Source organism: Gallinula chloropus (genome assembly GCF_964237585.1).
Source record: "Gallinula chloropus genome assembly, chromosome: 5".
NCBI lineage: Eukaryota > Metazoa > Chordata > Aves > Gruiformes > Rallidae > Gallinula > Gallinula chloropus.
In genome coordinates, this window is record NC_140090.1 from 7,473,582 (window position 1) to 7,498,354 (window position 24,773).

General features: G+C 36.4%; 1 protein-coding gene across 1 annotated transcript; it reads right to left on the bottom strand.

Moving 5' to 3' along the window:
• Positions 1 to 350: 350 nt before the first annotated feature.
• ACMSD (aminocarboxymuconate semialdehyde decarboxylase) lies at positions 351 to 24,342 on the bottom strand. The gene is made up of 10 exons (XM_084264812.1): positions 24,141 to 24,342; positions 21,190 to 21,234; positions 15,946 to 16,042; positions 12,608 to 12,657; positions 11,062 to 11,298; positions 8,792 to 8,885; positions 7,060 to 7,155; positions 6,428 to 6,600; positions 752 to 850; positions 351 to 521 (listed from the first exon to the last, which is right to left on the bottom strand). Exons 1-10 carry the CDS (start codon positions 24,195 to 24,197, stop codon positions 459 to 461), a joined length of 1,011 nt encoding a protein of 336 aa, XP_084120938.1. The 5' UTR covers positions 24,198 to 24,342; the 3' UTR covers positions 351 to 458.
• Positions 24,343 to 24,773: the final 431 nt, after the last annotated feature.

The window sequence follows — 24,773 nt, forward strand, 5'->3', positions numbered from 1 at the left end:
TCAGTCAGTAAGGGCAAATGCTGCCTTTTACTGGGCATCAACAGAGCTCTGTTTAAATTCTGTTTGAAGATTGTTCCAAATCCTGTTTATTTGGCATAACAAAGACTGAAATGTAACAGATATGAGTCACTCTTTTCTCTGTTCTTTCTTCCTGGGAATCAAATCCTAAGGAGATGGCACTGATTATCATTCAGAGGTTCTTATTTTAACTGCAGAAGATGAAACCTTTCCTTTTGTATGAAAGCTGGGATTCCAGGGTTGTTTAAAGACAACCTAAATCCTCAAATATACCTATGCACACTCATTTCCAGCACCCTGGCTATTGTTTGGGAAATAACAGAAGACTGTAATATACTTGTAAAATTTATTTTTCATCTGCATAATTGCACATGCAAACTGAACCATCCCTAAAGATCCAGCATAATTTCTGAAGTTTGATCTCTTCAGTATATTCACAATTATTCAAACTGTTTTCTGCTAAGACCCAAAAATTCCAGAGCATTGCCAGCCTTGAGTTTATCCTGTGAAAACAAAACACATATATAATATATATGTCTGAATGCGCTTAACTCATATTTTACCTAAATTCTTTTACTCAGGCTTTAAAATGAGCTGCTATAAAGAGACTAAAAGTCTTCTTCCAGTCTTTGTGGGAATCAGTGGACTACACTGATTTTTCAATGCTTTAGCTCAGATCTAAATGTCAAAGCTTGAACAGGAAGGGAAAAAAAATCAAATGTAAAGATCATACCTTCAGTTTATTGTCAAAATCTTCCATTGACTCAATCAATTTCCCAGGTTCCAATTCCCCAAGTGGAAAAGGGTAATCTGTCCCCAGAATAACTTTGTCCTGGTAATAAAAAAAACATGTTGTACATATTAACATTAAGCAATATAATTGCACATGCTTTGTGGAATTTACAAGAAACTGATGGAAATTGCATGTATATATTGAACTGATGAATTATGAAAGTAAATATGAAGATCATCTTTTGAGTTCTGACCTTCATTAGGAAAAGAAGGCTTGAAAACAACGACTCAAGTTTATTTTGTGAATTTAAGTTTGAAAAAAGTATAGGTTATTTATTGGTTTTGTGATGTCCAACTAAAGTTTGTACTCATACTGCTTCTGCAAGTAGTTAGCCTGATATGCAATGATTAATCTTGGTTAAGTATTGCCATAATTAAGTGGCCAGTAAATGTTACACACAGTTTCCTTCTGTTTGTTGACTTTTTGGATTCTTTTTCATGTTCATTGCGTGCCCTGCACTGTTGTGTGCAGTCCAAAAAGAGCATGATAATTTTGGACACGTTTCTGTAAATATCTCAGGATACCTAAACTCCATCAGACTCAGTAAAGATGCTTGGATTTGGATTCTTGAATTTGAAATTCTTAACTACATACACACACACAGAGACACAGACACACACAAGCTTGAATGTGAGTAGACTGTAATAACAAATAAAAAGCAATCACAATTGTCTTTTGTGTGATACTTTAAAAGCTGTAGTAGCTGTACTGTGGTAATACTTAAACCATGGTACAATGTAGGATTACTACAAACATTTAAATAAAGTGTTTCATTTAACTAGCATTCAGCTTCAGATAACAAACCCAAAACCTCATCTACAAAGTTTCCTATATTTTTGGAAGTCTGTAAGTTTTTTAAAAAGTCATTGTCTTTAACTGTGACTGGGTATTAACTGTGCATCTGAAATGTGTATCTGAGAATATGAATGACATGATATAATTTGTTTCTGAAAGCAAGTGAATGAAAAGAATGTTCAATAAAACTCTGTATGCATCATTCCTGTTACCAGAGATCAACATAAACAGGCAGATCCTCAATAGGATGACTTTTTTACCCTGGAATGATGTCTCTCCATTTTATCTACCTTGGAGAGTGCATACTGCCAGCTCTCCTGATTTTATCAAATACCTATTTTCCTTTGAGCTTCGTCTCCTGGAGACATGAATATTTGAAAACCACAGTTTTCATTAAAAATACATGTTTTCAAATGCCTCATGAATTTGAAGTCAACTTCATGAATTGGGGTACCTGTTATAGTATTTGAATTCAGTTTCCAATACTGAAATAGGATGAATTTATGAAATGATTCGTTTTTCTTATTTATTAAATATTGCTTTTTTATTTATGTTTTTACCTCCAGTAGATGTCACTCGAGAGTCTCTGAAGAAACCTATACAAAACCTTACACGAAATCCAGACAGACAATGCACATTCTATTGTTCTCCCTGGATTGTTGTGTTACAATTTATTACAGAAATGTTGCCATGAGATTGGGAGAATCTATACACTTTCTCTACTAAATCAAGTTCTCAGTGTAGACTACACAAAATCTATTTGCATGTGTGTACGTTTAAGCAGCTAAATACATTCATTTATTTGTAATATTCAATCTGATACCAAGACATTCTCTTCAGATATGGAAACCAAATGTATGCCATATAGAAAAAAAAGAAACAAGTAACCAAGAAACATACTAGCTTTATAGGAGAGAATGGGTAAGGAAACCCAGTATTTGCCCAGCTGTTTTTGAGTGAAGATTAAGTAAGCCAGGAAGGTTGGTACAGTCTTATTTACATCTCCTATCTAACAAAGCAGAAGGAAATCTCATGCCCTCATTGGAATATTTATATAATTTCAACTATATTATTCTTTTCCTCTAGTTAAAAGTGTTTCATGGCTAATAATAGGATCTATTCAGTAGCAGTAAAATTAAGAGCTGTAAATTAGTAAGAAAAATTTAGAAGCAGCATTATTGCTCTGCTGCCAGTGATAGTAGGTTTTTTATTTCTACTCTGAGCTTCAGTTTTGTACCCATCAATATAATGGGGATTGCAATACCTGTCTTTATCTGCAGAGATTTCACAGGACTTGCTAAAGAATAGTTTCAGCATAATACATGTATTATTATGGTATTCCAAAGGATATCCTCTAGCTTTCCCTAGAAGATTTACAGTTCAATACCCTAATTAGTGCATCTCGAAAGGTACATGTGGCTAATGATTTACCTCAGTGGACCCTTCTACTCAACAGAACTTTCTTCACAGTAATAGGACCTGAATCTTAAAAAGCATCAAGCATGAATTTGTCCCCTTATATTAGAGAAAAATTGTGTTTACCTTGAATCTCACCTTCTTTGCTAATATTAGGGTACATCTCAAAAAAAAAAAGGCCATGTTGCTCTAGCTAGTTCAGCTCCAGTTTCTAGCCAGAGAATGTTTTACCTTCAGGTGATGGGAGGAATCATCATGGGAAAGTTTTTGCAGAGATTCACTTGATCATTTAATCCCCTGTCAACCCAGTTCTTCACTTTTTATAGCCAGCATCGTTAGGGATTCTGTGTTTATTTATATTCACTTCATGCTACCTCATCATAGGTGGAGCAAAGCACTGCAGCAATTTTGCAGCCTTACAAAAATTCTCTCTCAGGAACGTGTATTTCTGCTCCCTGTAACTGGGATAGGCTCCAATTAGCCTGCACCCAGACCTAAGGAGGGATGAAGTTAAAAGTATATGACTCATCACAACTGTCACTGGGTTTTAATATTCATGAGCTCAAAGCCAACACATTGCACTGTGATGCCAGGTAACGGCTGTTCCCTAAGGACCTGAAGCCATGTCTAAGCACATCTTTACACACACCGATGCCCTTCCCGCATGGCTCTTAGCTGTCCTCCAGAGAGCTGTCCTATTTCAAACCCTCAGCTCATAAAGTTACAGACCCAGCCACATTGTTTTCAGCCCAGCATTTATTCATCCTGTATCTGCTATCCTGCCACAACATGACTGCACTGAAAACACTGATAGACTTGACATTCTCTTTAAGCCTTTGCCTCTTGGAATGGTATTATGTAAGAATATCAACTTTCAGTGGAAAAAAAAGAAGGGACTTTTTAATGTTCATGAAGTAAAGCTTGAAAATATGATGTGGAAGCTTTTTTTCCCCAAGGATAAGATGCCATAGGCTATGAAAAAAAAATTATTTTCAAATTCTCTGAAGTGTTAAAAATGTTGAAGTTTTTGGCATCTGACTCATGACTTCTCAGCGCTGTGGTTCCACCTGATGTCATATTGCTTGAGCTCAAAGTACTCAGAGGAGCATTAAATAAGACACCAACATCTCATGTAGTATACTGGTCAAATCGATTGCAGTGAGAAATTTAATTTCAGAAGTCTGCTGACAAAACAAACAAGATACCAGAGAGGCTGTTGCTGAAGTGACTTTTAGATTACTGAATTAGAATCCATAACCTCTCTCTTCAAACAACTAAATTTCAGTTGCAGAGACTAATCATGATTAAGGACGAGTGTTTATGTGTCACTTCTTAGGAAGAAAGGTCGAAAGTTACAGTTTAAGTGAGGTGTGAAGAGAGCAGGTTCCCACAACAGCCATAGCTTACAGCAGCCTTGAGATGCAAAGCTGACTTGTTACTGTAAAGCAGAGCTGCTCTGAGACTGGCCTTCCACACAAGTTAGAACAGAAAAAAAGTTAAGTTTGTCAGCTCTCAGTTAAGTTTGTCAGTACAACAGCATTCTGTTGTACTTGTTCCTGCTTTGCTCTTGACATCTGCAGCTCAGCCTAACAAAAATCAGACCAGAAAGAGAATCTGTGGGTCTCTGCCACGCTGAGTCACACAGCTTCTAATTTACCAAGGTCTTTCTAACAATGGCAAAACATGTCTCTCAGCATTTTAATGTGGGGAAAAAAAAAGAGAATTGAGCAAATGATCTTGTCTCCTTGACAATAACAAAAGGAATCTAACCACCTTAACATGGCAATTTAAAATTCAAGAACTAGACTCATCCTTTCTATACTATAACTGCACGTAGAATGACAATATATTTAGGATGAACATCATCTAGATTTGGGGAGACCTCACAAAAGGAGGTAACTGAAGGCAAGTGCTAAGCTGTTACTCTGTAAGACTTGGGGTGAAATAGAAATGCACATAACATCCAGTAAAATTTTCAAATCTATTATAAAAACTACTTAAAGCCACTTGATTACTGCAAGCTACAGTTAGATTTAAAAGGTAATGCATAGTAAAATCTCCTGGACTGTTGCCCGTGATGTATTTACTATTTAGAGATTGATAACAGAAATTAACAGAGAGCAGTATTGGGATGGAGCCCTGGTATTTTGTTAGTAGCCTATCTGGTGCCTAAAACTTCATCCCTGGCACAGAGATCCCACCATCAGTGCTCACTAGGACTAACACTACCAAAAATATGGTTTATCATGTCTACATGTGTGGAAAGAACCTGGCTAATACCACCTGAGTTAATATCCACTCACATTAAGAAATTTCCAGTACTAACAGCTTATTAGCAGATCTTTTGACATATCAGCTATCCTAGGTTTTAGCTTAGTTGTTTCTGATGGAACTAGGCTGCATGTTTTCTTTGTACATTCTGTGGGGCTCATACCATAAATCTGGTTTTGGTTCATGGTGGATATAAGAGAGAGATATTCCCTATCCTCAAAGCTGTATTGTTACTGTACATGTACATACATATACACTTCAGAAAAACTTGCTGTGGTGTTGTTTCAAGCTGTAGTTGTTCTGCCATGCTGAATTTTTCATTAATCTTCAAATACAGAGTTTTCCTGAAAGGCACGGGTATGGTAAGGGAGGTGCAGGTAGAAGTCCAGTCTCAAAGCTACAGCTTTCCTGTGCAGCACAGACTGAAACCCCATGGATTTCCAAGGGTTGATGCTTGTGCTTAGACTACCAAGATACAGAAAAGCAATAGTTTCTTCTGTGTTACTTTTGGCTGGCCCAGGCAGTAATTTCTGTACCAGTTCTTGTACAGAGATCAGGACACAACTACAGATCTCTTCTTTTGTAGTGATCCACTGGAAGTTGTCATGAGTGCTGCTACCTTCACCCCCTTCCTCAGCATTTACTAATTATTTGAACGTATTGTGTTTTTCTTTCCCAAGAGGTACCCAATTTAAACAGGTTTCTAAACTACAAAGATTTCTCCATGATGTTTAATGTGGTCTCCAGGATCTTCACAACATTTTTATTTATTATTGACTCTTCTCTGCTTACAACTTTCCAAGTGGAACTGCAATTTCATTTCTTCAAGTGTGCACTTGAATTTGAAAAGCCATTTGAAGATCCTGGTTCTGAATGAAGCAGCGTTTCTTGCAGTCCCACGTTGAACAACCTTACACAAGGAACTAGCCTCACTGAACTGAGGCTTCTGAATTAAACCATTTCAATAGCATTAATAACATTATCAACATTATCAACATTTATAATAGCTCAGGTTCTGATTTTACAGGATGAATATGTTGTCTGCTTCCTGCTTGCTTCTTCTCGTGCTGTTTCATACAGAATTAAATACTGAATGACTCACCTGCTTCTGGAAGTGGAAGCATTAAAACTCACCTCGCCTATTACACTTGTTAGCAGCCGTAGTGCACCACGATCATGGACAAGAGAGTCTGTGTAAAATGAACCAAGGTATTTCCTTGGATCCACCTGATTATCCACTGCACACAAATCAGGCCGCACGTTGAATCCGTGGGAGATTCGCCCCACTGTGTATGGAAAAGCTCCACCTGCAAAAAGGTGTTTTCAGTAACACAAGCAGAAAAACATGCAGGAGGAAAAAAAATAGCCACATTATCCACAGAAATCTCTAAGTTTTACTGTCAGCTATTTAGAAACAAAGTGCTCTCTGCACCAGCAATATTTTAGTTTCTTTCTCTATTTACCCCACTTCTTCAATATGATAATACCGAAATTACTCCACCCATTTCCTTGTCCCTTTCTCTGAACTCTCCTGTCTCCTCTTCCTCCTCATTTCCATCAAAGGTTATTTTAACAGTTCAAACACTGTCTGAAACAGCCTAGAGAGTGTTCATTCAAGCAGTAGATCCGGCAGATACCTTCTTTGGGGTAATAGTACTCAGCTGGTGGCTGGCTTAAAGTGATAACCCTATTAGCTGGCATATCAGAAAATGCAGTTGTACCATGCCCAACTGAAAAGCAGGTGTTTCACATGGTATATTACTTACCCCCATGTGCAAAGCAAACTTTCAGCTTAGGAAATTTTTCAAAAATTCCTCCCATAATCATGGAGCAAATGGCTATGGTTGTTTCTGCTGGCATGCCTAAGAACAAAGAGAGCTTTATTTTATGAGAGAGCTTTTGTTTTTTTTTAATTCTCCTGTTTGAGTTTTAAATATTATCCTCATTTTCTTCAATTAGCCTCGAGCCTCCTGAAAAAAAAACCCAACAGTTACAGAGCAGCTGCCAAAGGTTACACATTATTTCTGTTAGAGAAACAGAGCTGAACGTTAACTGAACTGAGGAAACAGGATTGGAAACTAAGATCTTCTGAATTCTAAGCCCAGTTTTTTCCTACAGCACTAGGACAGCTGACAGGCAGGTTGCATATGTCCTGAACTGCACAGTACAGGCTTGATTCCCCAGTTATCCAAGCTCCAAGACAGGTCTGGAATACACAAGCTTCTCTTCTCCCCTGTGCTTCTGAGTTTCTTTTGTGTAGAAAGTGAGGCAGAAATGCTGGTGGATATTCCAACACAGGTTTGGGGTTTATTAATGACATCGTGCCAGTTCCTACAGTTTAGAAATAACTTCTTTTTCTCTTTGTCACTGGGTAGTTTGGATGTGTTGGGAACATAAACAGCAATTTAGGTTCCCACATCAGGTAGGTATCAGTGTCTGAGCATACCTAATATATTTAGAATATCATGCCATTTATCTGTCTAACTGCAGACATACAGCTTGGAAATTAGGAACTGAGTTCCCCTCATCTGTGGGGGAAACAATACGTATCCAGCTCAAAAGGTTATCTTTCATTAATGTTTTGCCATAGGCTCAGATGGAAAGTCTTACTAGGCTTACTAGAAAGTCTTATTAGGCTTACTAGGAACATGTTTTAATTACACTTCATTAAGTAAATGCAATCATTTTAGTCTCTTTTTAAATCTATGTGTTTCAGTCTGCTCTGATTAAGACTAACTGACATTGATTTAAAATAAAGCACTGGTGATTGTGACACTTTCTCCAGTGTATGTTGCAGAACATATATTTTATGTATATTGTGTGTATTTTTCAGAACACTTCTACTGGAGGCTGTGCAAAACCATTCAAAACAAAACAATGCAAAACAAAACAATGCAAAACAAAACAATGCAAAGCAGCATAAGTGAGGCTGGAACCAGCCCTAAACATTTATAACAGCATAAACTAATCCCTGTTATTCATTGTTATTCTGATTTGCCTAGCAGGGAAATAACCAGCAACTAGTTAACTCCCTACATCTCTGAGGAGCTTTCAAAGTCCACGTTTCAGCTATAGTTGCTATGAATTTAGATTTATTTCCTCCCTGATAAACCTATTTCTAGGAAATAATTGAAGAATTTCTAGGAAGTAATGTTTGGTTTTGCCTACTCCATCATTTACTCACACTATTTTTGAGGAGCTCATTTCAGAGACAATTCACTTTTCCTTAGCTATCTGCTCTCGGTAGATAGGACAAAAGAGAATACTAGATTCTGTTGCTATTATAATTCTAGGTATTTAAAAGTTAGACAAACTAAACAAGCTTGAAACTGACTGCTGAATTTGCACAACAGATTTAATTGTAATACTATATTTAATAAAAGATTGACAGAAAAATCACAGAGTTTTTCTCTGTACTACTACCTTTGTAACAATACTCTGTGCACAGTCCAATTACAGTTCATAAACGTAGATTAAGGAAAGTAAATATACACTCACCTATTAGCCAGGGAAACCAGTACTTGGACATCCTTCCATCTATCTGCATGTCCCAGGGATGCACAAAGAGACAGCAATTTAGTTGTTCAGCAGCCTGCAGCAAAAAGAAAAAAATCAGAACCTTGAGTAAACATATGAAAAGACATTTTTCTTCTTAGCCATGCTTTAAAGATTACCTGCAAAATTGTACTGAGCATTAGTAGTAGTCATGAAAATAGGTCCAGAAGTAAGAACTAAAAGCAAAGGAAAAAAAGTTCTTTTTGAGAGTTCTTTTGGAAGCCAAGTGTTCCTCAGATTAATGTGGCATAAAATGCATTTTTAGGTGTGTTTGTCAGCCACCCTGCAGTATAAAACTCAGTTCACAGTAGCATCCTTTTGGTTTCATTACATATGTAAAGATTAATTCTCTCAATTCTTTATAGAACCATTTTAGGATGGTTTTGCAGAATTGTTCCAGCTGCACTCAGGAATTTTCATTCCTGTTGCAGTACATTTGTCCCCTCTGGAATTTTGCCTGGATTAAAAAAAAAGTTACAGCTATTCCTAATCTACCCTAAGAGTTGTTTGAAACCTAAATGTATTCTAATCAATAATCCATTTCCACTCTGGTATATTGTTTTTTCCAAAACTACTGACATCTTTGGAAAGGAAAACAAAAGAACAATATAGGATGCTGATTTCAACCAAGTAATTTAAGTATGTGCTTAAATTTAAGTATACAGACATCAGTCATTCATATGCTTAACCAGCATTTAACAGCTTCATTTTGTCAGATGTATTTCTGGACCTCCTCTTGTTGCTAAGGAGATTATCACACATTTTTAAAAAAGGGGTTTATTTACCCATACATACATAAATAAAGCTGCAAATTTTGGATTGTATGGAGTAATTGCCATCTACATTTGCAAATTAAAAATAGCCATTCAATAGCTGGCTTGGTAGATTGATAAAGTTCATTATCAAATATGGCTTAATTTTGGCCAAATGTGTCAATCTTTACTATCCAGGGATGTTTCTAAAAGTAGCAGAGGTTACTTCCTACATGTGCTAAACAAAAGCTGAAGAATGTATGCTATAGGAGGTTGTAGTACAAGAGAAAGGCCCCAGTATAAGAAAGAAACTGGGCAGGGTCCGAAGACGGTGAAGGGACTAGGGCATGTCTCCTACAAGGAAATGCTAAGACAGCTGGGACTGTGTAGCCTTGAAAAGAGAAGGCTCAGAGGGGATCTCATTAATGTATATAAATACTTGAAGGGAGGGTGTAAACAAGATGACCCAGACTCCCTTCTGTGGTGCCCAGTGACAGGACCAGAGGCAATGGGAACAAACAGAAACACACAAGTGTTTCTTGTGAACATCAGGAAACATTTTTTTTTACCGTGGGGATGACTGAGTACTGGCACAGGTAGCCCAAAGAGGCTGTGGAGTCTCCATCCTTGGAGATATTCAAAAGCCATCTGGGCCTGGGCCTGGGCATCTGGCTCTAAGTGACGCTGCCTGAGCAGGGTGTTGGACCATATGATCTCCAGACGTCTCCAGCCTCAGCCGTGCTGTGATTCCCTGAATGTGTGCATCTCCAAGAGTGGAAGCTGCTAACTGATTGTGTATGACCATAAAAACAAATAGTCCAGATGCTGCACTAACAGGATTCTTGAATAAATTGAGCAATTCTGAAAAATAACCTCTATGGACCAATTTCAAGCTGACAGCTATAATAACCTGTGAAACAGATACAGAATGTATGATGATTACACTCTGCAATTTAGGCAAATGACCATCCTCATCTGGACCTGAAGCTATTTGAGAAATGCACTCTATAAATTAATTTGATAATCAGTACATTCAGTTTGGAACTTTTTGGTCTGTAGGGTACTTTGGCTCTATAGGTGTCTCTGAAAATCTCAGGGACTTTTATCAATTATTTCAAAAGGATTAGACACAGTAACTAGAACTCAGAAGCAAAAAGTGCAGAAGTGCTTTGTTTGGTACTGTTCTTTAACTTGCAAATGTAGAAGGCAGCTCTACAATGACTTTGTTATTATCATGAAGTATGTTTCAGAATGTTTTATATTGTGTCACTGTCATTATACCCTATAATGATTTATCATATATAATTAAAGCTGAATCTCTCTGATCACTAAGCAGCTTCAAAGGCCCAATTGTTTTAATGTACCTATAAATTTTGAGGATGACTGTAAGACCCAAGATATTTTTAGATAGGATTCCATATCACAGAATTACCTAAAATAAAGAAAGAAACATGTACTCACAGCATAAATATCATACAGTTCTGGTGCATTCAGGTCCCATTCATTGACATGAGATCCTATTTGTACTCCAGGAAATCCAAGTTCATTCACACAGCGATGCATTTCTTTCACAGCCAGGTCTGGAGCTTGCAAAGGTAATGTACCCAAGCCAATAAACCTCTTGGGGTACTTTTTTACTGTAGCAGCCAAGTCGTTATTTAATATCTGTGCTAGATCTAAGGTATCCTGGGGTTTGGCCTGGTAAGATATTAAGCAGAATAGTAAATTAAAATATAGTTCTCAAATGTTATCACCTTTGGAAGATATTGGATAAATGTCACTGAAAACAATTCAGAGGCAGGGTTCGAACCTAAAATTTACTTTACAGTTCTGTATGGCTGGAAATCATTAGGGCTAAATTCTGCCTCACTTTAAGACTGATGGGTGCTGTTCTGCTTCTTGTCTTGAATATTTTATCAATTGCTGTTGCCTTTACTGCTCAGAATGAGTGTAATAAAGCCCCAGCAGCTGATGCACTTAAGTATCGGGTCTTTTGTGTAAACCACTCTTCTGGTTTTGCTTATTCCAATGTAAAAACCTCAGCATATAATTTTTAAACATAGCAGTTACTCTTCTGTTACTGAGGTTGAAGAGATAAAAATAAGAAATGTTAGATGCTGGGGTATGAGAATTCTACTGAGAAAAATTGAGCAAACCCCTCTAACATTTAGAAGGAGATAACAGTCATAATTGTAATAAGGGAACTGCAATATCCATGCAGTCAGTTTCCCATTTCCCCCCCTAATACATATTTAATGTAAAATATTCCCATAAATACCAGAATAAAATTTTAAAGATAGGTCACCCAACAAGAAATTATGAAGATCAGTGCTGTGGCTACTACTACTACTACTACTACTACTACTACTACTACTACTACTACAACTACATGGCCTTAATGCAGTGATTTTTACTGCAGCTATCTGTTTATAACAACTTGGCTGGTACACATAGCTAAATAGTCAAATTGAGAATGTATTTAGAACAGCATTTTGCTATGATTTATCTTCTCAGACTGTTTTTATTTCTTTGATGCATTCAGGATCAACATGCAGGAAACATACTAATTTGAATTTGCTACTGAATTTTAAGGTTCAAAGCATTCTAGGTCAATGAGTCCCATGCCACATTTAAAAGAAAGTGGGACAAGACCACTTTTACAGCTTTTTTTTTCATGAGAAAATACAGATTGATGTCTAGCTTTCATGGAATATGTATATATACATTTACCTGCTAACCATGGATTCATGCTGTATAAGTTCTCTCTGCGTCCAGCTACCCCTATACGGTCCCCAGAAGAAATTCTTTCTTACTGGGTGTATTGAGAGTGGAGCTTTGCCAGGACAGTTGTCTGCTGGGTCTTCTGATACCTGGGCTGTTTTTCAGGGCAGAACAATTCCCCATTTACTTCAGTGACTACTTCAATCACCTAATTTATAGGAGGTTGCATTTATTTTATTTTAATTTTCTAACATAGGAATTACAAAATATGCAAGTAGGAACCTACCCAGTAGCTGAACATTACAGGAACTGTGGAAAGTACTTGGACTGTGACTCCTGAGTAAGAAAAAAACAGTTATCACGGTTTCTTTTTTTTAAAATTTTATATTCATAAGCTGTTAAAAAGAAAGCACTTTAGTTTGAAAGGTAGAAGGTAAAAGTTTTAATGGTAAGACTGATTTAACAGTGATATGGATACAATTTCTTTTGAGGATCATGGTAAGAAATTTTGAGTTCTATTGGCTCACTAGGATTGGTATATTTTTTACTAAATAGAAAAAGAACACACTCATATTCATACTAGATTATTTTGTAGACTATATGTATTGATTTTAGAAGTATTTGGTATGCACATGTACAATTAAAATAGCAATTTACTCTCACATAAATGAATGTGACATTAAACCAACAGAATACAGTATCTCAAGTTTGCTTTGAGGTGACATTTATAATACTTATCTAATAAATAAGTACCTCAGCTCAAAGATAACAACGTTATGTTAACAATGGCTGTTAAACAATGTGCTCCTCAAAGCTATATTGCGTTTGGTTTCATTCATCCTGTGTCTGGACTACTGAGGTTTTAAATATGAGAAATTATGACTGTTTTTAGAAAGAACTTTGATGTTAGGAAAAAAAAGAGAATTCTATGTTGTTTGCTTTCTGTTCCAAGGGGACTGTATGCCACAGCTTTGTGTGTGACAGGTTACAGAAATGAACACAACAAGCCTAGCAGATTAACAACAGAAGAAACAATAATTAGGACTGTGAAACATTTTTTTCTTTTTAATTTGAGGTCTGATTGTAATATTTATGCACATATTTTATCATGCTTTAAAAAACTTAACTTGGTTGTTATTAATGAAAATAGTAATGCAAAAGATGGCAGAAAAAACTCTAGGAGAATTTCTTCCAAGACAATGACCTTGCCAAAGCACTCAAAAGTTTTACAGAATTATTTATTCTCCTCAGTATTTTCAGTAGGAACCAAGAGGAGAAGCTGACTCTCTCTTACAAGATCTGATTAATATGTACAGAGGTCATGGTTTGGGGTTAGAAGATTGGGTGTGCAAAATTACATATATCTCAAAGTCCAGCCTTAGTTGTAAGACTCACCAATATGCTACTGGACACTTGATTAGTATGTTTGAGAACATTCACCACGTTTTCCACAATAAGATTTGCATCTGGTTTCAATCCATTTTTATGATTCTGAACAAATCTGGCATAAAACTGAGGGGTAAATTTCCAAGCTGAACACTTCTAGGCACTAGCTTTAGGAATAAGTATCAGCATAGGACAACCTCTATTTTATACCCTCTTCAGAGAGTTTTTCAAATGAGAAAATAATAATAATAATAAAAGGCCGTTATGTTTAACTGAGAGATTTTATCCAACAAATTGTAATCACTTGTACCACAGAACTGTGATGTTAATTACCTTTACAGCTTGTTTTATTGAGTGGATCAAGACAGAGGTTTGTATACCAAGTAGACCTAGGACATATAATTCTGAGAACTAATTTAGTCTCTTTGGTACACTGGCTACCATTTTTTATTACTGGAAAGATTTCTTGGGCATCACACAAACAAAGGAGGAGAGTGAGTGAGTGGCTCTGTGGTGTTTAGTTGCTGACTGGGGGTAAACCACAGTATATCTTACAGCGACTGAGACTGGTTTTGTTCTGTTGGACACTCCTTGCATCTTTGTTTCAAAAATTATTCCATGTTTGGGGGTTACACTTTAGGGTATAATTATCTCAGCCTGTGTTACAGAATATGGTCTTTGAAAGTAACTACAGCTTTGTAGACTGAAAAAGAATAAATGTAGCCCACGGTCTATCATTAGAAGACCAGTAGGAATGAAAAACACAAAGATATTTTTACACTTAATTGGTTGATGTCCTCTGAGTTCTGTAATAAAAGGGGACGTTTTTATGGCACAAGTCACCAGATGGTGCTGTAACACATACTTTTAGATTTTTTTTTTTTTTAACCAGATGAGCACTGTTAAACTTGTGGAGAAACACTATGAAATACTATGGTGTTGGCTTTATGATGCATTTTCTTTTCTGGAGACCTGTTGCAAAAATTTGAAAAAATTGGTCCTGTGTTTTCCCTTTGTCTACAGCAAATAGATGGGGCAGAATGGTTTTATAGAAACTTGCTATTAGTGTCGGGAGAAATATCTGAGAGGGAAAGATGCCCAAAGGCTATTTATGATCCACACTGTGTTTGAATGATGTAGAAATCCCCCAGATCCCTGAGGTAACCCAGGCAATGATTACAGTCTAGTCAAGGCAGCGTATTTCAGAGGGGCTGCAAAGACATTCTAGCATTCCCATTAACAGACTAATGGTTGGAGTCTGAAACACTGCTTCTCCAGGGTAAAAATGAGGTAGCTGAAAATTATCTAAATTGTGTTTACATACATTGCTCAAGAGCTCTTGAATTTCTAAATTGGTTTATGCTATCTGTTGCAGTAAACCTCCATAAGGAGAATGACCCAAAGTATCTCCTAACATGCTATCCCATGAAAGAAGGAAATAACCATCATAAAGATGCTACTTAAAATATCTGCTTTTTCAAGTAATTCAGATATTTATTCCTTACAGAAAGTTGGAGAAGATGTTCAAGTTATGTCTACTGAGAATTATCCAGGCCTTAATCTAAGAAAAAAAAAAAATCTTTAGTTACAAAACATTGTCTCTCAAAAGTAATTTGGAATTACAGTGTTAATAAGAAACCAACAAAAGTAGAAGTTCCTTCTCCCAATCTCAGTCTCCCATCTTACAAATCTTATTTAGTGGCATGTAAGTAACCTGATTGAAAATAAATCTGCAAATTTGGCATTTGGTTAAGTTTCTTTCTAAATCAGGAAAACTCTTTTTTCAGAAAGTAATTGCATCAGTTATGTAGGCTCAGAGTCCTGCAGCAAAAATACAGAATGAAGTTGGAACATGTAAACAGAAGAGTTAGAAAAGGAAACAAACATACAATAAATGTAATAAATCAATAAACAGAATCTTTTAAATATTTGGAACAAAAATGAAAGGGCTTCCTCTTTTATGTAAATCAGGTTTATACCTGGAAAGTATGTTGCCTTTTCAAGTCCACATTCATCCTTACTTACGTCACCTTGTATTAACAATCCCACCAAAAACATCTAATGTCTGAATATAAAGCATATCAGTTTCCCGTGACTTTCAACAGATTTAAACTAATGAATCATCATGCTAAACCTTTTATTTTTGATATTGTTATTGATCACTTTCGGATGCACTGAAGGGGACGTTGCTGTTATCCTAAATGAGACACAGAGATTTCAGTTCCTTTATGGAAGTACCTGATAGGTCCATCTCTTTAATCCGTACTTCTGGATCCCAGCAGTTCTCCTGAATAACTCTAAAAACCTTTCCATCCTTCATCATCTTTGCCTGTCCCTGTGAAATGACATTTTCATATATTATAAATGTGACAAAGTAGTACATGCTAATTTATGGTCGCTTGAGTATATCATGCTCCCGACAGAAATTTGAAGACAGAATTTTGTTCTTTTTATTTAGTAGGTATTTTTAATCAAAGACTATTTTAAAACTAATTAAAAAAACAGTCATTTATAGTTCAGATGGCATGAATTCATCACAATAAAAAAAATCCCTTTCTTTTACAATGTGTATCACTGTATTTGTTTGGAAAATATATCAGGTACCTTAACCTAACTTTATCCTCAAGCCAAATTTTGACCTCAAAACAATGCTCTAATTAAATCTGTACTAAATTTTCCCCTCGGGCATGTGTGTGCTCTTTTGAAGTCAATAGCATCACAATGATTCCAGTAACTACAGATATAATTGTGCAACTGTTAATTTCAGTCCAGTTTCATACCACCAGTGATACTGAGAGAAAAGCAGACCTGTTATATTTTCTTCATATTAGATTTCCTCCTGGGGCAAAAAAAAATCCTGAAGAATTTGTACTTGGGAAAAAAAACTAAATGTAGTATAAAACTGTTACTTGAATTAGTGCAATTCCTTCCTCACATGTCACCAATTCCCAAACTTCAAAATACTATCAAGGTAATGAAATTGAATACTGCTCCTTTAACTATGAACATGGAATCTTCATTTTTAAACTTAAATTTATGGTTGATCTGTCCATTGTCCAAAGTTGAGCAGACAGAGCATCATCACATTAAGCAAAGTAAATTGTAATAGTTGTTTGTATTCACATGTGCCAACAGACTTGTAAAGAGAGCCAAAAGCATCCTTCTGTTGGCTTATGCCTGCACAAATTGATGCGATACAATTCACCAATGCTTGCAAGAATCATAGAATCACAGAATGGCATGGGTTGGAAAGGACCCCGAGGATCATAGAACTTCAACCCCCCTGCCACAGGCAGGGCTACCAACCTCCAAGCCTGGATCTACACAGGGTTGCCCAGGGCCCCATCCAACCTGGCCTTGAACACCTCCAGGGATGGGGCATCCACCACCTCTCTGGGCAGCCTGTTCCAGCACCTCACCACTCTCTCTGTAAAAAACTTCCCTCTAATATTCAATCTAAACCTTCCTTCCTTTAGTTTTAATCCATTCCCTCTTGTACTGCCATTGCAAGGCCTGAGTATTTCTTGGTTACTTGCAAGTACTATAGGGATAAATGGATATGGGTGAAAATCAGAAGACCCACATGACCCTGTATATTGATGGGTAAGCATGGTCGTGCAGCAGACAACACACTGTATCTGCAGCTGGAAATTGGAAATTACATAAGAAAATACAGCAGCTACTATTCCTTCACCTTCACAGTGAACAGAAGCTAAGGGCAGGGCAGTTTTCTGACCCTTCTAGAAGAGGAATTCTCTCTCTCCAAAGGCCACTTCACTGCATTTGTTTATTTAGGATCCTGCATATTTTTCTAAATAAAACTCCTGTTAAATCAGAATATTCCCTACTAGTATGCTAAAATGGAAATAACTAATAAAACACTATTTCTTACAGAGCTGGGTTGCTCTCTCTTCATTCTGAGAAGTCACACTGTTCTTAACCTTGAATTTGTTATTAACTTCATACATCATTCACAAATATACTGCCCTAATGAATATTTTAAACCTCTCTTCAACAAATCTAACTGTGGTGCCTTGGCAAACTGTCAAGTTACTTGTTAGCTGTATCAGAGGTTGTGAAAATTACTTGAAATATTACAGTCAGTAATAACAACTACATAGTCCTGATCCTCTGATAAAACACTTCAGGTTCTTGAAAAATTGATTTTCCAACTAGACAGAAAGGTTTTACTGTAGCCATATACTTCAGTACATTAAAAAATATCAGCACATTGCTGCAGATTGCTTAATAAAGAGAAAAATATTTGGGGTGTGAGTGGAGAAAAATACAGAGCAGAACCATGTGTTGTATCACATAAAAATAGGTCATTCAGCATTTATTGGCTTACTGTTGGGAGTATTTCTGTGAACACAGGTGACTTTTAATTCTTTCCTCAGACACAGCTAAGGCATAGCAGCTAACCTGCTCCAATTTTACTAGGAACTCTGAGCTCATACCTAAATGCTGAGATAAATTCTCTGAATGCTGCAGTGGTTTGCAATACAGGAAAGGTTTCTAATAAGCCACGTGCTGCTTTCACTGAATAATTAGTTGAACACTTGGCTATTTTCATTTGCATTAACCAGTTCTTTGTGAAAACACTACAGGTCAAGGTTAAGCTCATATCATTGTGTGTTGGCAATAACAAATGGTTATGCAGGAAAGCAGAACATGATCATTTCAATAGATTCACACTCATGTATGTAAGGATAGAAAGACCTGGTCCAGCAACACTGTGACTGGAAAAAGGTTCGTATTGCTATAGTTTCTAGACATGGACACTAATCTGCACCTCATATTTTTAAAATGAGAAATTACTCAGCCTCCTCGTATGGGAAACAATTCTTAGAGTTTTTTTTGCATTAGTAAGACAGAAACCAGGATCAGGAAAAAAACTTACAGGTTCCAAAGCAACAGATGCAGTGCTCAAAATCTCACAAAACCCAAGAGATTTTCCTTTGTGAGATTAATAGAACTTTTTAAGGGCACAGCTGAAGAGTTCTATCATCCATTCTGTTCCATTCCATATTTAAAGCTTTAATTAATTTATGTGGAAATTAAGAGAGGGATTGAAGAATTAAGTCCAGCAGGCTGATTATATTCAGCAAGTTACCTTTAAAATTATCCCATCACTGAACTACTCAGTCACACCCCAAATTGCACTTCTTTAAAAATGCAGATAATTATTATCTTCCAGTATGACACTCACGTTTCTTCATAGAACAATATGAAAAACTTTTTCTTTTTAAAATGAATCCAGAACTTCACTTCCACAGCTCCAAATACCTGAACAGGATTTTATTTTGCCATGCACTTTTTTCATGCAACATTTTCAGACAAAAGTAGGCTAGACAGAATGTATAAGGCTATTATTGACTTGCTACAAAGTTCCTTTGGAAACTATTTTTAGCAAGGAATTTTAGCATCAGACCTGTAACAAACAGCTAAGCTGCTAAAAATGTCTCCAACTATTCTGCCCTTCCTGCACCTACCATGTTTCTCAGAAGCTGTGCCATCCACACTTTGGTTCAGCAGGTGGCTTGTTCTCTCCTCCTATGCCTGCATAGACTCAGATCTGGAATTTCAGCACAGTATCTATTTGCTTCTCATTCTTGGTCCCCACCTTCATATTCTCTGATCCTTTTCCATAAAGGGCTGTAAGGCATTGGACCCATTGCCTTGCATATTATAGAATGGCCATTGTGTTTCACTAGGTTGCAACAAATAAGACACTCTATCCAGTCTTGTATCCATTTTATCAGCTTTTTTCAGTTACTATATGCCTATCACAAAGAAGTATGGTATTACAAAGTGACAAGCAGATGAGGGAATGTCTAGTTCAACTGAAATGAAGAGAAACTATGTATTTCAATACCCTGGTTAAGTGGAAGATGCAAAGCTAGTTTCTCTAACAACAATAACAGTTGAATCTCTACAGAGAGTGAATGAACCGACCAGCCAAGTCACACGATTAGCAAAGAAACACTGAAGAGGCTGGGAACTATTTTCTTTAGAAGGTTACCCCAAATAGGGTGAGGCACTGTCACTTAGCTGAAAATGCGAAGTCCTAAATCTTTCTACCACTTACCCCTCTAGTTTTCAGTACAGAATTCCTATAGAGATCATGTCTGAATTTCAGAAGATGGAGACAGATTAACCTTTGTACAATGCAGTTATATATGGCCTGACAGTATGTAACACAGCTGGGTTTGGGCAGTTATTTGTACCCTTCACATGCTTTAGGTGTGTTATGAGCTGGCACTCTTCGTTGAGCTATTGTTGCTTTTCATTTTGCATCTTGTGTTTTCAAGCTTACTATATCCAAATTGATCTTTCTGCTTTTATCTACTCAGTCTCTATTGTCTTTGTATTGTTTTCCTTAATCACTTGGCTGATGCCTTCCATTGCTTTTATTCCTTTTATAACTGTACAACTCAAAATGTTCCTGAGGCAGGCAATTACAGATGAAGTTTTTCAACTTAGGATAGGTACCTATGACCTACTGAGGTCTTCTGAGACTTTTTAATGCCATCTTTCTAGTCTCTCTCCTTCAGAAGCCAATGCCATTTGCAGTGACAGGCTCTCCAAAAGATTCCTATGAGTGGGAAGCTGGCTTCCTGTGGCAGTGTTTGAGACAGACAGGGATATCTGACTGCTGAAATTATTACATGGTAACATCTTTAAAACTAGCTGGTACAATTAACCTAAATAGTAATTTACAAAGGAAATTCTTTTGCTATATTAGCCTTACCTCTCCAGGTCCTTGTGCCCTCTTGTAAAAAAGCACTAATACTGATAATACTTTAATGCTCTTATCAAAAGACAAACTGCAACATTTTGATATGGCTTTTAGAAGTTTTAAATTGTCATGTCACCAAATGTCACTGAAATTACTGCCAATTTACTCTAAGATAAGAATCAAGCTTTTAAAAAAACAATTCTGTCCTCATCAGAGTAAATACATGTATTCTGCTAACTTCAGTGCCAGCAGGATGGCCTCTGAATGCAGATGGACTGTTAGCAGAGACTCATGGCATCTGGAGACATTTCAGTTGTCCTAATGTAGCTCAGAAGTGCCTATGCAAAGTTAATAGGTGAAGTAAAATCAGACCTAGTCTGCCTTTTACTTTCCAATAAGCCTTAGGGTCCCACTTTTCTATAGAATGGTTCCCAAATCTATGGATTGTCCTTATTGTTCTTGTACTTAATTCTCCTTATCATGAAGTTACAGAAATTATTCCCTTTCATTCAGATGTGAAGACATTTTCTGAGTTCTTTAACTTCTACCATTTCCTTTTGGTTTTGCTTCTCATACAAATGACTGCATTTAACAAAAAGACCCCACCAGATCCAAATTTAATCTGCTTTAAATTGACCTATCTTATTGAAAAGAATTCCTTAGAGCCATCCAGTCCAAGTGTTTATGAGTTCGTATTCCTGATGACAACACACGATCAGTTTAGAGCACAAAACAGCCCAAACCTTGCAGTGATGATCCAGCTGTACCCATCCACCATAACCGTATCTCTGAGAAAGAAAGAAAAAAGAAGAAAAAGCCAATTTTAGTTAGCACTCTGCAATAATAATAAAAATCTCAGTTCTTACAATCCAGCAGGACCTTCTTCAGGAGAAATACTTAAGGCATATGCTTGAATTTGAGCCTACAAGAAGCCCCATTGCTTTCAGCAGAAGTACTGCATTTGAACTGGACTGGAGTAATGATGTTTGTAAATCTGAACGCTTAGCTCAGTCCAACAATGTTTTAAAGTGAGTTCTACATTTGATTTCAAAGTGCTTAAAGTCATTTACTATACTGAGGTTGTAACTGGAACGATTTTAACACAGAAAACAACAAATCAATCATTTGGCAATGTGAAAATTGAGCTGCCAATTTTCCAATCTATGATCAGTTAATCATTAGTACAACGATGTATTGATTCCACTTGCCAGCTTCCATGACTCAGCAGCAGGACTGAAGGTCAGTCTCTTGTCTATTAATATTTAAACAGCCAAGAGAAGCTAAAAAGGAGCAGCTTAGATGCTCATTGATTCTTCCAGAGAGATTCAAAATTGTTTCTGCAAAGAGCCAAAACCTAAAAAAGATTATTTCCTTTTATTTTCATACATTATCAGATGAGAAATAAAATAAATCTTGAGATATCATAATAGACTGGAAACAATCCTCAGAATTCCCATTTTTCAACAAAGAAACACGTCCAATTGGGTAAAAGCAAATGTTTCTTTCACTGAAGTGTAAACAATTTGAATTCAGCCCTGAACTTCCTGTGATAAGAAATCATTACTTAATGCCACAGTGAGCTTGCCGAGAGTAGGCGTGCAGAGCCAAGCCCCCAACTTCAGCCAATCAGAGACTCTGACTGGGGCTATGTTTTCTCTGGCTATGTTTAGTTGTGTAGCTATGCATATTGTATTTAAATATGTAAGTTTTTTTAACTATACATGTAAAGACATTTAGATCCAGGGAAAATTTTTGTCAGTGACACCTCATGAGAACTGTACATTTCCACTAGCTCCACGCTAATTGCAATTGTAAGCTGTGCAGGAAATTAGTACCTTAAAAGTGGTCATGGAGCATTTAGGCAGTAGAGAAACTCAGTGGTCTGATTTTGAACTTCATGTCTTCTTTCTTCCCCTCAGTTATTAGTTGGATGCATTGACAGTACTTATTTCATTTATTTCTATGAATTTTTATACTTACTAGGGGTTCCTAAGCTTATAAATAAGTATCTGGACAAGAGAATTTTCTAGGCATAGTTTGAAGGTTCACTATTTATAAGACTGTAAAAAAGGAAGAAAAGTTTAGCACTGTGTGTGCATGGTAAGATTGCCTCATTGGTTTTCCATGCATGAAATGTAGAGAACTATGTTAATGGCTTGAATTTCAGAGGACTCGAGGGAATTCTGAGAGTTGTTTCCTATTCTATGCCCATTAATAAATCATGGCATCAACTAATCTTTAGAACAGAGGAAAAAGAACCTAGCAGGTGGAAATTAACTTTTAAAAAATTGGTATTTGCCTCTTTATCAGTGTTTAAATAAATGCAGCCCTGGCCTACAGGGTCTAATAGTAGTGAATTCAGCCTTGATGTACATCCATGAACACCAAGGGATTCTTGGGGTGATTTTATCTCAGTGAACTTATTGTCCTTTTAAAGCATACACAGACAAAAAGAATCTTTAGGAAGAATGAAAAAACAGAATAAAGGAATTTTGTAGTTGGTACTATAGGGATAATTCAACAGAATCTGAAATGAGCAACAGTAACCTGCCTTTATAGCCTGGATATTTAAAGTGCTATCCTTTTAAAACAGACGTAATTGTTCTAAAAGTATGTCATCTCACCTACATGAAATAGTGTACATGGGTTTTTTCATTGAGGACCTTTTACAAATAAGAAGTTAAAATCAACCATTAACAAGAACTGCCTAGGCAAGTGAGGAAACAAACATTTCTTTCCAGGAGGTTTTGTGTGTAACAGCGTTACTTTTCACATGCATGAAAATCAGATAAGATATATGAAACACCTGAGATTTTGCCACCAACAACCTCAAAATAATTAATTGAAAGAAAGGAACAGTGTGTGACAAAGCTTCAGTTAGTGTGTCACATGCCAAAGAGCATGTCTGAAATAATGGTATTCTTTTGTTGGCAAAGACAGGCACAATGAAATCAAGTGGTTCTATACTACTGTCACACAGGGAATGCTCATGGCTGAAATAAGAAAAGGATTAGATTTATTACATGAAAACCAAAATTACACTTTCCACTCTCAAATCTTTTTCACAGAATCATGAATATTATTAATGACAAGAAGAAATTAGTGTCATTGAATAACAATTATAATACCACACAAAGATTTAAAGTTAAAACAAGTTGACTTATAGCTTCAGTGTTACTTTCTCAGTAACTGAAAAAAATAACAGATACTAGTAAAATTATGATCATCAATGAACCCCACTGCTATTGAAGTTAATGACTTTCATGCCTGAGGGCATAAGATGTGAATGAATTTTGTCTTTAATAACATTAAGCTTGTCTAATATTTGCTTATTTATCTTAATTAAAACAGAAGTGAGTACTGGTTGGGAACCTGTCAACTCTGGTTTTATTTACAACATGGCATTTACACCTCATCATTTGACAATTTTAGGTCTTGCAAAAGCCTAAGCAAAAATAGAATTGCTTCAGACTAAATAAAGAGTGGAGAACAGAGCCCAGTTTTCCATCCCTTTCTTACTGGGACTCCTGCTTTGCAAAGTAATTCAATACAAGTATCTTAAAGCTGGAAAAACAAAAAAAAATAGACAAAAATGTAGAGATATTTACAAGACAACCCTTCATTAATTGTTCTTTCAAAAATTAGATTGGTAGAAATGGTAACAAAAGGCACTGAATATCTAAACTCTTATTACCTTTTTTAGGTCAGGCCATTCCTTAGGTAGAATGTGGCTATGAATATCGATTTTCATTTTTGAAGTACCAAAGGAGAAATACCCTTTCAATGAAAATGTTTTCTGTGTAATTGCCACTGTTCTTTTTGTCCCTGGTTTAGCAGGTTATTAACTTTGGCTGCTGTTTAGATCCACCTGCTGTCTTATCAGTAGAGCTGGATACAGTGACCAACCAGGGAGCCTAAATCCCAAAGGATTGGCTCTAATAAAGGAAAAAAGGCTTCGAGCAGAAAGTCCCTGTTAATGCATAAACTACAGCTGACCGAGGGCAAAGGGAAAACGCATGGTTTTATTTGCACTATGAAAGGATTTATTTTACACAGAATCCAAAACGCAAGCTTGTTTATGGCTGAAAATCATCCAATAAAATTGAATTAGAATGTATTAAACATGCTGACTTGAATTTCTTCCTTTATCCCTATTAGATTCTGAAACAATTTGTAGGGAGCATATAATATACCCTTGGTAGATAGTCATACCTCCTCATGTACTCTCTTTTCCTTCCCTTGCATTTTCTTTAAACTTATATTAAAAAAAATCACAGAAACACTGAATGATAGCCAAATCTATGCTCTGAACTTTGTTTTTCCCTTC